The sequence below is a fragment of the Natrix helvetica genome (assembly GCF_964273705.1).
Source record: "Natrix helvetica genome assembly, chromosome: 1".
Lineage (NCBI taxonomy): Eukaryota > Metazoa > Chordata > Lepidosauria > Squamata > Natricidae > Natrix > Natrix helvetica.
This window is the reverse complement of record NC_138548.1, coordinates 338,776,416-338,793,341: the sequence shown is the minus strand read 5'-3', so window position 1 is coordinate 338,793,341 and position 16,926 is coordinate 338,776,416. Positions and strand designations below refer to the sequence as shown.

The window sequence follows — 16,926 nt, the reverse complement described above, 5'->3', positions numbered from 1 at the left end:
CAATGGTTTGGTTTTTGTTGTTGTGGCTGACATTGCAGGAAATTGTGCCTCTACTTCTGACCGAAAAGAATCTTTGTGTGGATAATTATTATTTTTGCCATTTCTTTTCTTTTGCTGGGGAGGGAAGATTATCTCTAAAAAAGGAATAGAAACTTTGAAATAAATGTTAAATGTTGTAGAGCAAAGTAAATCTGATAAAGGAAATGACTGGAGCAAGCTAATTTTTATTGTCTGTAAATCACAGGAGTCATTCATCTATGCCCAGCCCAGATCATAATTTATTAATTAAAATCTTTTATAATAAAATACGGTTTTTATTATTCATAGCACTTTGTCAAGATTCTGAAATATCACCTCTTGAACTTTAAAATTTCAATCCCTCATGACTATAGTAATTAAATCTTTACACTTGATTGCCAAATTTTAATTCATCATTTGATCTCTGTCTTTATTTTCTGTAATTCAAGGCAGCATATCTAATGCTTCTGATCCCTATTTGCTGCACAGCAATAGCTTGCAAGGTGGACTCACCTGAGAGAGAAAGTGGCCCAAGGTCACCTAGCTGGTTTTGGTACCTAAGCGGGCACTAGAAGACACAGTCTCCTGGTTTGGGCTTCTGGTTTCTAAGCCTGCACCTTCAACACTGTACCAATCAGGTCCTCAGTTGAGTGCGTCAAGAAACATTTTTAAATAGCTTTATGAGGTGAATTAAGCTGCCTTTATAACTTTTAGCAGCAGCCAAATGAGCCCCCTGGTTGTGACACCTGATCTGCCCGAATCCATCCTTTTCACCTGGTTGCTAGCCTTCAAGGGAACAAACCTAAGGCTGCTTCTCTAGGTATGTATTTTGTGATACCCATTAGATTTTTTTAAAAAGGAACCTTTTCACTCCTAATTTAAAATACATGCCTGATGAGCAAATGCTTTACACAGTGGAATGTTAAGAGGAGACTGTTTTATATTCAAAACATTTCAAGCTTGAAATGGGTTAGTCTGAGATGGTTGGAAATGTCCTGGATGTTCCAAGATGTTCAATGCTTGATTTAGAACTTGTAACTTCTCCAGAAAAAATAAAACACTATTGGAAACTTTCCAGAAAGTTCTGAACAATTGTCTCCAACTTGAAACAGGGCATGTTGAACACAGTTAAAAATATATATATAATGGCTGTCAGTCATTTTATTCTTAATTTAGCTAGATAACAAATATAACTAATCGTGTATTGTGTTCTTTTGTCCTTCAAAAGCTCCTTCGTAAATGGGATTGTAGGACGGAGACAAATATAATGTAACTGCCAAGCAGTAGCAGACAAATCCCACATTCCAGTTTAAATTTACTAGCTCATCACACAGAGGTTGTAAATGTCTTTGTAATACCTCTGGCTGTACCTAATTCCTTCTTTTATTCAATTCTCATCTATGTTTCAAGGTCACTATATTTCAACATATTCCTTTTAACTTCTCGGTGATTTTTTGTTACTTTATATGTAGAAGATAGAGAAATAGCAAATGTCCAAAACACAGTTGAGATGAGATCCAGTTTGAATACAGATCTGAATCCAGTGTTAACAATCGCAAGATAAAACGTCAAACATTTGTAATATGCGCTGTAAGAAAAAGCATCCCAAGTTTTGAGATTTTAGAAGGGATGGAAGGGAGGGGCAGCACAATATATATGATGTGTTTGGTTCTGAGAACGCACTCAAGTAAAGCAAAATTAGATTTGAGGTGAGTGTGTATTCAATCGGTAAGGACAGCTGGCGTAATTTTCTAATTGCCTCCCAGCGATACTACCTCAGGGTCATTTTGTGAAATTGATTTGGTCCATAACTCTAGTAAGCCTCCAATGGGAGTTTCACTAGGAACTTTTTCAAAAATTAAATAAGCCTTAAAACTTTTGTGTCATGATTAAGGCACCAGGCTAGAATCTGGGAGACTTGTGAGTTCTAATGCCAATGCAGGCATAAATCCAACGGTGGCCTTGGGCCAGTCCCTCCCTCTCATCATTGAGAGAAGCAGTCTAGAACTAAGAAGAAATTTCCTGACACTTAGATCAATTAACCAGTGGAACAACTTACCACCAGAAGTTGTGAATTCTCCAACACTGGAAGTTTTAAAGAAGAGATTGGACAACCATTTGTCTGAATTGGTATAGGGATTCTTGCCTGAGCAGGGGGTTGGACTAAAAGACCTCCAAGGTCCCTTCCAACTCTGTTACTATTATTGTTGTTGTTGTTGTTGTTGTTGTTATTATTATTATTATTATTATTATTATTATTATTATTATTATCCCAACCGCAAGTACTAGTCTAGGCAATTTCTAGAAATCAGCACTGACTCAAAAGCACTACCCCCAACTCAATTCTATGAACCCTTTCCTATTAGCACCTCATCACCACTGTTTTAAGGTAGGGGTCCCCAATCCCTAGACCTTGGACAGGAATCAGTCCACGAGATGCCAGAAGCTGGTCCATGCAAACAAGTGAAGCCCCATCTATAGGAGGCAGGCAGCATGTGAAACCACACCCCCTCCGGCCCATGGAAAAACCTCTTTCCATGAAACCGGTCTCTGGCACCCAAAAGATTGGGGGGTGCTGCTTTAGGGCATCCTCTTCTAGCTTACTGGCTCCCAAATGACTTGGGCTACAACTTCCCTGTGGATAGTTGCAGTCTAGTATATTTGAAGGGCATCAGGATGGATAAGATTCTTTTGGGGAATATGTATGACTTTTTCCTAGTTCTAACTGGATGGACTTCGTTTGACTGTATGCAAAATCTGTGAATCACTATCCGGTGGTGAAACATCTTTTGAAACATCCCACCATCATATGCTCTTTAGGAATCAGCTGCCTGCCTTTTGTATGACAAAAGAACTCTGCTGTTTATAGGGATTCTCAATCATCCAGGTCATGGTTGTCCCAAAGGTGTTTTTTCCAAAAGGCAACCGGATTTTTTTTTGTTTTTGGTTTTTTTTCCCTTTGAAAATGTTTTGCTTTTCATCCAAAAAGCTTCTTCTCTTCAATTCTAAAGAAAGACGCCTCTTGGATGAGAAACAAAACATTTTCAAAGGGAACCCCACCCCAATGTCCAGTTGCCTTTTGGAAAAAGCACCTTTGGGAGAATGGAGTCTGCTGCTTATCCAGCTTAAAGGCAGTCTGCAATTACATTTCATGTGCTTATTAAGGAAAACAAGAATGTTGCTTGGAAGGCAGTTTGGAAAAGAGTTTCCCCGTGCCAGACCCCTCTTCAAAGCTTGGAAAGAGCGTTCTGGAAAAGTGGCTTTAAGTATGTCTTGAAGACCCGATCATCCTGTTGGAAAGGGAGAGGGAAAGGGAAGGGAAAGCATTAGGCATATGACTTATTGGCAAAGACAAGGCAGAACATAATAGCTTGATTTTCTCATTACAGCTTCATAACTAACTCCATGTTTATGTTGTCACTGTGTTAAACTAAATGTAGTGAAACCAGGGCGCCTAAGTTCTTAATAGAAAGTAAAAATTTCCCCTCTCCAGTTCTGTCTAGGGAACGGTGCTCATTTCCAATTCACAGTTGAAGAGCCCATCATTGTCCAAAGATGCTTCTGTGGTTATATGGCCAGCATGACTATATGCCAAGGTGATGGAATGCTGTTACCTTCCCACTGAAGTGGTACCTATTTATCTAATTGCATTTAGATGTTTTCAAACTGCTAAGTTGGCAGGAGCTGGGGCAAGACTGGGACCCCGTCATGCAGTGCTTGGGTCTCAAACTGCCACCCTTCCAGTTGATAAGCCCAGCTAGACCAAGTTCTTATCCAAAACAAAATAGCGGTCTGCAAATAGTCCTTAAAAAACTTAAGACAAAGAAACCAATGCCATATAGGTCAGGAATCAGGACTGCTTTCACTGTAACAGTAATAGAATCCTACAAGTCAGGCTGTGCTTTCCCCTCCCTCGTTTTATCTGCGTGATCTGGGGAGGTTGTGTTTGATGCTTTTTCAAATTACTTTTTGGAATGGACACAAGCCCACTTATCTGACCATTGCTTTGGTAGTTCTTCCTCTTGTCCTTCAAGGCCATTCTCTATGGCCACTATAGCAAGGTAGCCAGGGCTTGAGTGAACGATTCCCCATCAATTATTTGAAAATGGACAAAAAGGTTGTATGCTACATTCTGAGAACTTTATAATAATTGTGGAATAAACCACTTAGACAGGGCTGGAAAGCCCTGTGAAGCAGTATATAAATCTAAGTGCTAATGCTACTGTTATTTCATTGATTCTTCTCACCTGGTGATTGGTTGGTGACTTCTTGGCCCACTCATAAAGCCTCTGATAGACATGGCCATCATAGCTTCCCAGGGCTGAATTTAACAATGCATCAGAAAAGTCAAAAGCATCCACCAATGGCACTGCATCTCTCCTGAAAGAGCACGGAAAATACTTTATGAGTATAATATCATCACTTTCATTTTTAATTCCATTCATTTTACTGGAGGCTGCTTTTTTACCCTTTCCACCCACTCATAAAAAACCTCACCTTCTAATTTCCCTCTACATTTTTTCTTAGTTTGCTGTTCGATTACGGTACATTCTTTGAACTTATACACATATCACTTCAACAAAACTAAAAATATGTGCCATAATTGTCTGCCAATATAACCAGGTTCTGCAAGCTTTATAAATTATATACACAGTCCATGTGTTTCACAATATGAAACACAATTCAGAGTTCTATTAACTCTGAAGATAAAGCAAGAAGCTTATTGGAGCTATGCCCTCTTATGACCACTGGAAATTTTTCTCAGCGGTTCCATTTACCCTGGTTTGCTCCCAAAACAAATCAGCCTTTTTACAATCTTAAAAGACTAGGATGATTTTCAGACCCCCAAAAGACATATAATCCTGTTTTACAGAGGAAAGGAATGGGTTTGGGGGGTGGGGGAGAATACTAGGATAGTATTTCAATGGTAGCAATAGAACACAAAATGAAAAAAATAAGTAATTATGGTTTTGTTTATAATAAGTCAAGCACATTAGACCTAGGCTGCTTTTTTACACTCTGTAAAAATCAATATGTCTTATCTGCTGCCAAACAGATGTTGCTTCTCCCATTTATTTTCACTCTTGTCAAACAAGATTTATATACTGCTAAAACTCTTATGTCTGTAACCTTTAACAGGGCAAAATATTGCGTCATAGGACAAAACTTTGTCAGCAAAGGTACAGTACTGGGCTAACTTATAGAATGCCAGGCCCCATTATTCCTGAGGGAATGAAATGTGGGAAAGTTGTGGCTGCTTCAGCACTGCTGGGCCGCTGCTATGGTCATGTGATCCTTTTTTAACAGGGGTGTCAAACTGGATTCCTTCAAGGGGCGGATCAGCATTGTAGTTCTCCTCTGTGGGCTGGCCAGGGGGGTGCTTAAATCTTAAAGAACCCCACGTCCTGTTTTGGCCAGCAGAATGCTGCAGTAGGCTGCCCAGGCTGAAATACACACACACATACACACACACACACCCTGTTTTGGCTGCCAGAGGCACCAACAGGCCAGTCTTTTGCTATTTGCAGGCCAGCTCCACGGGCCAGATTTAAGCATCCCATGGGCTGGATTCGGCTTGATTTTGACACTCCTGTTTTTTAATGTTCTGTGACAGTTTCCCAGCCATTTGTCAGGCCTGTAATTCTGTTCCTTTTAGGATCTTTGGCCTGCCACATAATTAAAACATATATATATTATGCTGGTATAGTAGTTGGGAGGGGGGAATAGAAAGGAGTAGGATTGTAGAATGTATTGTTATGAATTTCTTAGAAGCTCAAGGTCGTCTTTTGTCTCCGCACCTCGACACCTGGCCGGAAGAGAGGGGTGTACATGCCAGCGTGGAAGATGAAGATTGGACCATGTGATGAATTAGGGGGTGTGGGGATAGATGATGAACTTTTAACTTGGTGAATTCACCGGATGTACCTTAGAGTTGAAATTTCACCAGCTTAATGCCAACATGCCTGTCTTATTAAATTGGAGTTTTAAGGACTACTTTGCCTTGGACAATGATTTAATTCTGCATGATATTTGGAACGCTGACACCAGCCTACTGGGGAGGGGAGGGAAGTCAGTAAGTAAGTTTTCTGTTTTTCTGTTCAGGTAAGAAAGTATAGAGGAGGGAGGGAAGAAAAGGAAGGAACAGGGAGGAAGGGAGAGAAGGAAAGAAGGAAGAGAGAAGGAGAAAGGAAGGAAGGGAAGGAAAAAGGAAGGAAAGAAAGAGGAAGGTGGGAAGGAAGGAAAGGAATTTTTAACACTCATTGCCAGGTTCCCACAAGGAAAATTCAATGAGGAAGTCAACCAGACGTTTGAAGAGGCTGATCTACTGTGGACCTAGTGTGTTCCTCGGTGACTGTGGTCTAGAGCCAGTCTGATTTAGTGGTTAAGGCTATAAACCAGAGACATTGAGCTCTCGTCCCACTTTAGGGCACGAAAGCCAGCTGGGTGACCCTGGGCCAGTCACTGTCTCTCAGCCAAACTCTCAGCTCACCAACAAGGTTGTTATGGACAAAATTAGAGGATGAAGGAAGGAAGTATGTTCACCCCCTTGAGATATTTATAAAATAATAAAGGCGGGATACAATTAAATTGTATAAAAATAGACATTTCTTGGGCAAATTGGCTTTTGCTCAGACTCTGCAAGTAAACATTAACTCCATTTTCATATTCACTCACTCATACAGTGCCCACAGAAATGTCACATGATACAGTGAGTCTTGATAGAGAAGCACATGCAAAGTAGGTTTATGGAGAACAATAAGCAATATCAGTGCTTCTCGAAGGATCCCTGAAATGTGCCAACCTCCCTTTTTTGTTTATTCAAAGATTAGGCAATTTGTTAGATTTGCAAGATACACAATTAAATGTATTTTTGCAAAGAGAAGAAAATCACCTCACCGAATGACTGCTAAGAGGTCCAGGTAAGTTTCAGTCACCGTGTCAATTTGCTCTGTAGAAAAATACGCATCCTGCATAAAATCTCCTGCATTAGAGAAAATCCCATGTAGTGCAAAGAGATCACAGAGAGTTTTGAGAATCCTCCTGATGGCAGATCCTTTTGCATGTTTCCCCAACTCTTCAGTAAATTTTTGTACCACGATGTAATGGCTATGAGCCTGAAAAAGTTAACAGAGAGTCATATCCCTGATCTTATAAAGTTTGTATGTCAAAGATGGTGGGAAATATATCCATTGGAGAGATTCTACTTCTACACAGTGGAGTTTCCATTTCAATATCTGCAATAGCTGATCAAAGTGATTTTAGTAACTGGAGTCAGAAAATTTGTCTGGAAATATTTTTACATATCTGCGAGGTACATTTGAAAGGCATGTTTTTCCCAAACTGGTTAATGTCCCTCCATATTTGGCCAGTTTGAGATTGAAGGTGGGTGGCTCTAGACAAATCCCTATGTTTTTATTAGTAGGCCTGTTAAGCAGCATTAACATAAGTAATCGTTTGTGTCCCCCATTTTGAATTTACATTCACCTAACTCCTTAGAGAAAATATAACAGACCTTAACACATGCCGTGAGCTATTACTACAAAAAAGGAAAGTCAACAGAAAACTTAAGAAAGAACAAATTGGTGGACCATGCAGGAAACAGCTGGCCCTAACAGCTGCTTACTATAAGGTAGGACTCTGTTCTTCTAACACACACATACAGACACACCAATTTGACAATTGTTATAAGTCATGATTCACAGTCTGTCTTTGACCTAGAACAGGCATCTCCAACCTTGGCAACTTTAAGCCTGGCGGACTTTCACTCCCAGAGCAAGCTAGTTGGGGAATTCTGGGAGTTGAAGTCCGCCAGGCTTAAACTCCACCAGGCTTAAAGTTGTCAAGGTTGGAGACCCCTGCCCTAGAATATGACAATGCTACTCCAGCTGAGCCTGTGCTTCAGGATTATCAGCTTCAGAAATCAGTAAACCAGGATTCAGTGGAATCATTCACAAGCTTCTCCTGTTCAGCTGAATAGTCAGATGATAAGGCACAACCCCAAAACTCAGGTTTAGATGCCTATGGAAGTGAACAGAACAATGTTTTTCAGTGAGGCTTCTTGCTAAACAAAGGGTAAGATAGAAGTAAAAGCAGCCAGCTGACTCCAGATAAATTTTGTTAGCTTGTGTGTTTTTAGTCCTTGTTGGAGACAAACAGCTCTTGAATTATGTTCCTGCTTCATGTTTGTGCCTCTAGATGAAACTTGAATTAGGTAATGCTAGATGTAGTTAAAAATGTATGGGAATGTTAGTGATAGGATGAAGAGTGGAACTGAAGCAAATGTTATAAGTCCAAAGCCTACTAACTGCATAGAACCTGACTCAACTAATATATCTCTAATTTTGGATGACATATTTTGGGTCAAAAATTAATTTTAAAAGTTTCTTTTTAAAATAGGGAGAAGGCAGATTAGGAAAAAAAACTGGCACAGCTTAAAGCTTAAAAAATCAATGCCATCTTTCCCTTCCATTCTTCCTACACGAAAGGTGCTTTTTCAAAGTGTGAACGGCCTTATTTTCCTTGGCTTCATTGCCTGAGCCTAATTTAATTGGTGGATTCTCAATTCCTGGCAAAATAACTAATTGGGGGAAAAGCACAACGTAGTTACCAACCATTGCAGCTCTTGCTAGTTGCACAGTGCACTGGTTCCAGGCTTCATGTTGTGCTTTTCCTGCCTGAACCAACTGCTGAAGCTTCATCGCTGCATTTCTTATAAACCTGAGAAGAGAAGAATACAAATAAATATTAACGTTTGGGGGCGGTGCTCATCTCCGTTTCAAAGCCAAAGAGCCAGCGCTGTCTGAAGACGTCTCCGTGGCCATGGTTACATTTCAATTTGGGTTGTTTTTCTGTACCATCTGTGTAAAGTTCTGACTATGTGAGTATTTGGTCCAAGTGTTAATCAATGGAGATGATTGTGATGCTATGGGTAAAATATCTCAGTTGAGGTGTTTCATCAACAGTCCTGAAGTCATGGAATCTAAAAATATTGTATCCAATGACCTTCCCAGAAAGTAAGTTCAATAGAATCCTCTTCCGGCCAATTATTTATGAATGAGACAGGGGCATCATTTTGAAAATAGAGGCTGCTAGAAACAAAAGGATCAGCAGGAGACCAAATTGACTATGAACAGCCCTGCTAATAAAACTGGAGCCTTTGATTCTATTTACTCGGCTGGGAAAGCAGGCCTGCATGGAATCTGTTTGCTAAAAGTATCAGAAGGAGAGAGTAAACTGCATGCATGGCCATGCATGCATTCTTGTTTATGAGGTAAAGTGATGAATGATGGGGTAAATCACTTAATTTTATAAAGGGGAATCTTAATTTACTAGGAGTTTATGTTAGTCACTAGTTAACATTTTACTTTAATGGGACAATGGACAGAAATATGCACCAATATTTTCAGTATGGATTCAGCTGCAACTGGCATCCTTAAATGGACAAGGCGGGAAAAGGAATTTTACACAAGATTTCTATTTTTGAACACACACACACACCTCGGTTTATTCTTCCTTTGGAGATGAAGAATCATCCTCCTTTGGTAAGTATAGTACTGAATGAGAGGGTTTTTTTTAATGATGGTGCGCCATTAGCTGGTGTCAACTCTTAGTGACAACACAGATTTTCTCCTGCTATTATATTCATATGACCAATTTGTTTAATCCCAAGAATTAGGGGAACCAACTGAAAAACATATGAATTCTGGGAAGAAGCTTATATTAAGAAATAAGACCTTAGGCTAAAGTCTTCTGCCTCATCTTTAATTTTCTCTGATCTTTTACCATCCTACTATTGGATTGGCATGTAATAGATGTACCTGCAACATTCATTTACTGACGGTTTGAAGTTAAAACAGCACTAAAAAGTGTCTTATAACTGGGTCCTTGTATTGAGCAAGCATCACAGCATCCCTAAGATCATGTGATCAAAATTCAGGTGCTTGTTACTGGAATGTATTTACAACAGCTGCAGCATCCCAGGTACATAACAGATAAATCATCTGCAACTTTCCCAGCTGGCTTTTGACAAGTAAAGTCAGCAAGGGAAGCCAAATTTGCTTAATGGTGTCTGCATGATTCACCTAACAATTGCAGTGACTTGCTTAAGGACTGTGTAAAAAAAGTCATAAAATCAGGTGGAATTCACTTAGCAAAGACTACCTGTATATATTGAACCCTATTCCAGTTTCTTTATACCAACCTGAGGGCTCTATGCTTATAGGCATCTGTGTAAATATCAGGATTTAAGAAATCATTTTTTCCCTGGGCCTGACATTTTCCAAAAACCACTGAAGAAAAGTAGGCAACTGATGAAGGAAGTGGCTGGCCCATTTGTGCCATTCCATAGCATTTTATAAGAAATCTGAAAATAAAGAAGAAAAATGAAAACCAAGACACATCCTAAGACGAGTTGAATGATGACAATTATTTTCAGAGATGAACGATAGGGATGCAAAAAAAGATGGCTTTTGGACATCAGAATACAGAAAAGAACTTTACTATGTAATCTGTGCTCACATTATTTGCCCTGTTTCCTTATGAATGCTACACCACTATATTTCCTTAGCTCCTTAGTTCAGCCCTGCCCCTTTAAAGATAACCGCAACATTAAAAAGAAAGGGAAAAGTATTCTTTTCTGGAACCTTAGAGAGAAACTCAATCCAGCCAATTCCCCTCCCCCCTTCGTCACAAAAGCTGTAATTCAAGTATTCTTGCAGCTTTGTCTCCTAAGAAGTGGGAATGTTCTCGGATATTCTGTTCCTTAAGATATCTGGAGCCAATGAGCAGTAATAGCTCCCCATCTTTAAGTAAAGGAATATACACACTTAGAAGTAAGAATGCAAATGTAAAAGTTCTCCCTGCAGCATTTTCCTGCAGGAACTTCTTTCATAATATGCAAGTGCTGGACTGCTAGAGACCCCTCGTTTTATAAACAAGCTGCAGAAGTGCTTGTAAAAGGTATTCTGGAAAAGCTTTAGAATAGAATAGAATGGAATGGAATGGAATAGAATAGAATATTTGGGGGGACATTGGAAGTCTTCTAGTCCAACCCTCTGCTTGGGCAGGAAACACGCATTTCAGACAAATGTTTATCCAATCTCTTCTTTAAAACTTCCAGTGTTGGAACATTCAGAACTTCTGGAGGCAAGTTGTTCCACTGCTTAATTGTTCTAACAGTCAGGAAATTTATTTTTCGTTCTAAGTTGCTTAGATCTAGGATGTTTCTAGCAAGGCTTCAGAGATGAAAGTTAACATTTTTTTAACGGAGGTTACCTGGCTGTTTGCAGCAGGAGGACAGTATTTTCTCCCTCATAAGTACACGATGGGACCACTTTCATATAAATAGAAGGCAGGCCACTGAGAAGAGAGTAGCCGTGTCCCCCGCAAGCCCTTCGACATACTTCCACTCCAGCTGAGCAATACTCGGTAGTGATCACTTTTAGGCCTGCTGCCAGGGCGTGAAGCTGCGAAATGGCAGAAATTAAAATGGTAAGATAGATCCGGTTTGAGGTAGTGGTGAATTCATCAGACTAGAACTGGGAGATCATGAATTGTACTTAGGCACAGAGCCAGAGGTGGTATTCAGCAGGTTCTGACCAGTTCTGGAGAATCGGTAGCGGAAATTTTGAATAGTTTGGAGAACCGGTAAATACCAACTCTATTCTCTGCCTCCCGAGTCCCAGCTGATCAGGAGGGAATGGATATTTTACCTTCCCCTGCCACACTCACCAAGCCATGCCACGCCCACCAAGCCACACCCACAGAACCGGTAGTAAAAAAATTTTGAATCCCACCACTGCACAAAGCCATCTGGCTGACCTTGGGCCAGTCCCTCTCTCTCATCTTAAGGAGGAGGCAATGGCAAGCCACTTCCAAAATCTTGACAAGAAAACTGCAGGAACTTGTCAAGAGTAAACACAGACTCAAATACATTTTTAAAAAATGGTATATAACTCCAATACTTCCATTCAGAGTATGAAAAATAAATGATTAAGCAAGAACACTTTCTTTTTCTTATGTACATTTATGAGGTTTTACATCTGTTTCTATTTTAAATTCACATTTCATATGGTAAATTCAGACCAGGGATTAGAGGCTGGGAACAAGTACAGTATAAATAAATAAACATTATTTAGGTTAGTCTTCTCTAGCCTTCAAAAGTCTTGCACAGTAAGTCTGAGAACCTCCTATTGGAATGACCCTCACATCTGGAGGACATCAGCTTGGAAAATATTTTATTCGCTCAAATGTAGGCAAGAAATACTTACCAGTGGTTAGATCAAGTCCCACTGATTCATACTGGAGAGAGTTAAGCACACCCTTAAAACTCTCCCTACCTTCTTAAATCAATATTGCATCTATTAAAAAAGCACGACTGCTATTAATAACAGCATCCATACTGGACAACAGGTTTAAAAGCTCTTAACATTACTTGGACCATGCCCGAAGCCTTTGTTTTGTGGTTGTAAAACAGGCCAATGCACAAATATCTCTTGAAACCACAACTGTCCATTGAGCCAAAGTCTTCTGTTTCAAACAAGGAAAAAGCTCCAATCACATTCCTTCTGAAACTCTCTCTTTGGATTGCTTTTAAAATTCATTTTATTAGTGAAATACAGAAAACAATAGAAAATACATTTCAATTAAAAAGTCTAAATCAATCCTGCTCAAACTTGGCAACTTTAAGACATGTGGACTTCAACTCTCAACATTTCCCAGTCACATCTTAAAGTTGCCAAGTTTGAGAAACACTGCTTTAGATCTTACAGTTGATAATGTGTATGCACCAGTGGTGGGTTGCAGGCGGTAGACCCCGGTACGGGTGTACGGGATCCTGCCCGGAGCACCAGATACCGTTCCCGTACGGTGCTCCGGAGGGCCCACCCGCCCGCCCACACTCCTTACCAGTGCTTTATGCTGTTGGCGCTTCCGCGCACGTGCATGGCGCGTATGGCGCCTGCACGATGCTCTGCGGAGCAGCTGGAACATTGTGGAAGCTTGTGGAAGCGTCATTTGATGCTAGACCACATGTTTGTGCCACGCGCGTGCCTGTGGGTAACTCTGGGGCCGTTCCAACCGGTACGGTTGGAACGGAATCCAGAACCCACCACTGATATGAACTAAACTAAAAGGAAACTAAACAAAAGGGAAAAAAAGGATCCATATAATAATAGCAATAGCACTTAAGACTTATATACTGCTTTATAGCACTTTACAGGCCTCTCTAAGCGATTTACAGAGTCAGCACATTGTTCCCAACAATCTCGATCCTCATAATGATACAAATATAGTTAATGCCTAAGCTTTTAAATGTAGACCATATTGAAGCATATTGTTCCATCTTTTCATCTTTAGATATACATGACATCTTTAAAATCTATAAAGAGCACATATCTTGAACCTACAGGAATTGCTGCCGGAGTCTGAGTAATAGTGCCTGCATTAGAATTTGGAGTATATGAGGGTTTTCTATTTTATACTGTTTTAATATTTTAAGCATCCTTATTTGGTTTCTCAAGACATAGGACAGAGCTCAGTTCAACGGCAACTGACATGTAATTTTTACTGAAGACCATGAGATAGTTTTTCTGAGTGGATATGTGAAGAATAATTTTGCTGACTGATGAAACGGGCCAAAGGTTTTATAGCAATAGCAATAGCACTTAGACATATATACCGCTTTACAGTGCTTTACAGCCTACTCTAAGCAGTTTACAGAGTCAGCCTATTGCCCCCAAAAACCTGGGTCTTCATTTGACCAACTCGGAAGGATGGAAGGCTGAGTCAACTTTGAGCCTGGTGGGATTTGAACTGCCAGATTGCAGGCAGCCAGCAGGCAGCAGAAATAGCCTGCAGTACTGCACTCTAACCATTGCGTCACTGTGGCTCATTCTAAATACATGAAAAGATGCTATATGTCTCTTTCACATTACCTCTGGAAGCAAGTCAAATTTTCCTTCTTTGGTCTGGTTGTAGCATCTTTCGAAAGTCTCCTGCAGATAGTCACAACTAAAGTGAAAGGCATAGGCAGTGGCCAGCTGAGGAAATAGCTTCTGCTGTTGGGTCTGATAGTCCAAAACCTTAGACTCTGGATCACTGAGGAAAGGAAATATTGAGGGTTAACCATGATGAATGGAAACTTTGCCCACATATCTTCAAACTATCTTCAAAACAGAAGGAGCTTTCTACTTGATTACACTTTTGGCTTCCATTAGCAAACTTAGTGTAAACCACAAAATCTCAGCTTCTTTTCCCTCTTTTTCACAATAGTTATATTTCTTTATTTCATCTGAAGACAGCAGATTAGCATGAGACATTATAGCCATGGGTGATACAGTTTGGTCCTCCAATAGACTTGCCTCATCCCAAACTCAAACTTGAGTGTCAAACTCACGGCCCGCGGGCCGGATCCAGCCCTTAGGGTGCTGAGATCTCACGTGCGGGGCCAGCCTGGAATTAGCAAAGGACTGGCCTGCAGTGCCTCTGCTAGGAAAAATGGGGCATTGGGGGGGGTGCGTGCACACACACACCCCACATCCCATTTTCAGCCTGGATGGTCTCCTGTAGCACTCTGCCAGTTAAAATGGCTCACCAAAGTGCTGCAGGAGGCGTCCGTCCCATCTGCCATCCGTTCCGTCCCGTCCGTCCCCCCAGCTGGTCCATAGAGCACAACTACAATGCTGATCCAGCATGGGACCCTCCTGAGTTCCATTTTCACTGGCAGAGGATTGCAGGAGGCAGTCCCAGTCGAAAACGGAGATTGGGAGCCCATTTTTGCTGGCAGATGTACCTCAGGTTGATCCTTCGCTGTTTCCAGGGTGGCCCCATGGGCTAGATCTAAGCAACCTGTCGGCCGGATCCGGCCCGCTGGCCTTGGGTTTGACATACCTGCCCTAGACATAGATATAGTAAACTGATGTCCAGCATAGACAAATCTGAACCAAAGCAGGATATGCTACAAAGGGCATTAATAATAAATAGCCTTTTAATGGTAGATTCTTCAATTTCTATCTCATCCATAGCAATAAAATCAAATATTGCATTCAATTCTATGAAGTCTGCAAAAAAAAAAGCCTTTAAGGCTTCTTAGTATTTTTTATGAATTGTAAGAGTATAAATAATGATTAGGATTGAGCAATTTTCTCCAAATGCTACCTAAGGGTCAGTGAATACATCTCTGTCTAAGAAAAAATTGAAGCTGTTATTCCCATGATTGACAGCAAACTGTATTTATATTTTCCTAGCTCATTGACTTTTACTTACTTAAAAATAAAAAAAACGACTGCTTTGTTTCAGTCAGAAAGAATTGTATCAAAAATTACTTCCTGGAATACATAATCAACAACAGAACCCACCAATGTTGATTGAATTAAATAAATTAAGTTATCAATGCCAGGTGACTTCCTGGATTTATGCTAATATATTGTGGAAAAGATTTCTTTGGTAGCAGCAACATGGATCGAAGTTGGGAGAGTTGAGCTGTGACTATGGCATCCATGGGAAAATCAGATTGTACGGCATCTGGACCCCCCCAAATATTTCTAAAATAATGTTTTCCTACTTGAGCAGAAACATAGCAATTCTAGGCAATAGTGTTCAGAATAAGTGCTGACAATTGTAGTCTAGCAACATACAAAACAGTACCAATTTCCTACCCCTGCTCAAAATAAAAAACAATATTGTAAGAAGAGATTAGCATTAGGTGTATGTGTGTTCCCCTCGTACATATGTGCTAGTCGTTCCCGACTCTAGGGGGTGCTGCTCATCTCAGTTTCAAAGCCGAAGAGCCAGCGCTGTTCAAAGACGTCTCCATGGTCATGTGGCCGGCATAACTAAATGCCGAACGCGCACAGAACACTGTTACCTTCCCACCAAAGGTGGTTCCTATTTTTCTACTTGCATTTTTTACGTGCTTTCGAACTGCTAGGTTCGCAGAAGCTGGGAGAAGTAACAGGAGCTCACTCCATTACATGGCGCTAGAGATTCGAACTGTCAACCTTTCTGCTCGACAAGCTCACTATCTTAGCCACTGGGCCACCACGTCCCTTTTGTGGGTGTGTAACTATGGGAAATTAAGCATTCAGACAGAAGCATTTCTCTCTTTTCATATCATACCCTGGCTTTAACTCAGATTGCCGACGCACCACAGAGTATCGGATAGCAATAGTACAAGCCTTCATCAGACAGGGAATAATTGAACCCCGAAGCATGGATACCCGAATCACAATCATAGTCAAATAGTTGATTTTCTTAGATCCTTGTTTCTTATACTGACCATCTGGTAGAACCTGTAAGATCAGATTTTAAAGACAAAGATATTGGGGAACAGAGCTGATAGGCATTAAGAAAAAAATAATTGTCAGAATTTATTCTTAAATCCTGCATGTTTTGTGTCAGAAAGAAAGTGTAACATTGCCAGTGAAGACTTAGGCTGAGAAGCAAATATAGGCCAATTTTGCTTCTTCATCCTATATAAAAATTATGGGTGAATGCAGTATATTTAATGTGAACCAAAGTGTACTTCGGCTAGAGCAGGGGTGTCCAAACTTGGCAACTTTAAGACTTGTGGACTTCAACTCCCAGAATTCCCCAGCCAGCAGAGCTGGCTGGGGAATTCTGGGAGTTGAAGTCCACAAGTCTTAAAGTTGCCAAGTTTGGACACCCCTGGGCTAGAGAGTAATACCCCTCCCCCAAATATCCAAGGAGATTCTCAACTATCTAGGTCATGGTTGTCCCAAAGGTGCTTTTTCAAAAGGCAACTGGATTTTTTTTTTCTTGAAGACATTTTGCTTCTCATCCAAGAAGCTTCTGGAGAAACAAAGTCTAGTTGCTTTTTGGAAAAGTACTTTTGGGACACTCCCCCCCAAATAACACCGAAAAGGAAAAATCATTACAAAAGCTGAATGA

At 40.5% G+C, this 16,926-nt stretch overlaps 1 protein-coding gene across 3 annotated transcripts in view; it reads right to left on the bottom strand.

The window, feature by feature from the left end:
• Positions 1-256: 256 nt before the first annotated feature.
• ACOX2 (acyl-CoA oxidase 2) overlaps positions 257-16,926 on the bottom strand; it is a 29,901-nt gene continuing 13,231 nt past the window's right edge. For all 3 annotated transcript variants that reach the window (XM_081956475.1, XM_081956474.1, XM_081956473.1), the window contains exons 8-15: positions 16,135-16,307; positions 13,953-14,115; positions 11,293-11,483; positions 10,220-10,381; positions 8,631-8,736; positions 6,916-7,133; positions 4,266-4,398; positions 257-3,308 (exon numbers count right to left, since the gene is read on the bottom strand). In XM_081956475.1, the coding sequence (XP_081812601.1) occupies positions 3,246-3,308; positions 4,266-4,398; positions 6,916-7,133; positions 8,631-8,736; positions 10,220-10,381; positions 11,293-11,483; positions 13,953-14,115; positions 16,135-16,307 (1,209 nt within the window). In that variant the 3' untranslated portion in view covers positions 257-3,245. The remainder of the gene's footprint in view (positions 3,309-4,265; positions 4,399-6,915; positions 7,134-8,630; positions 8,737-10,219; positions 10,382-11,292; positions 11,484-13,952; positions 14,116-16,134; positions 16,308-16,926) is intronic.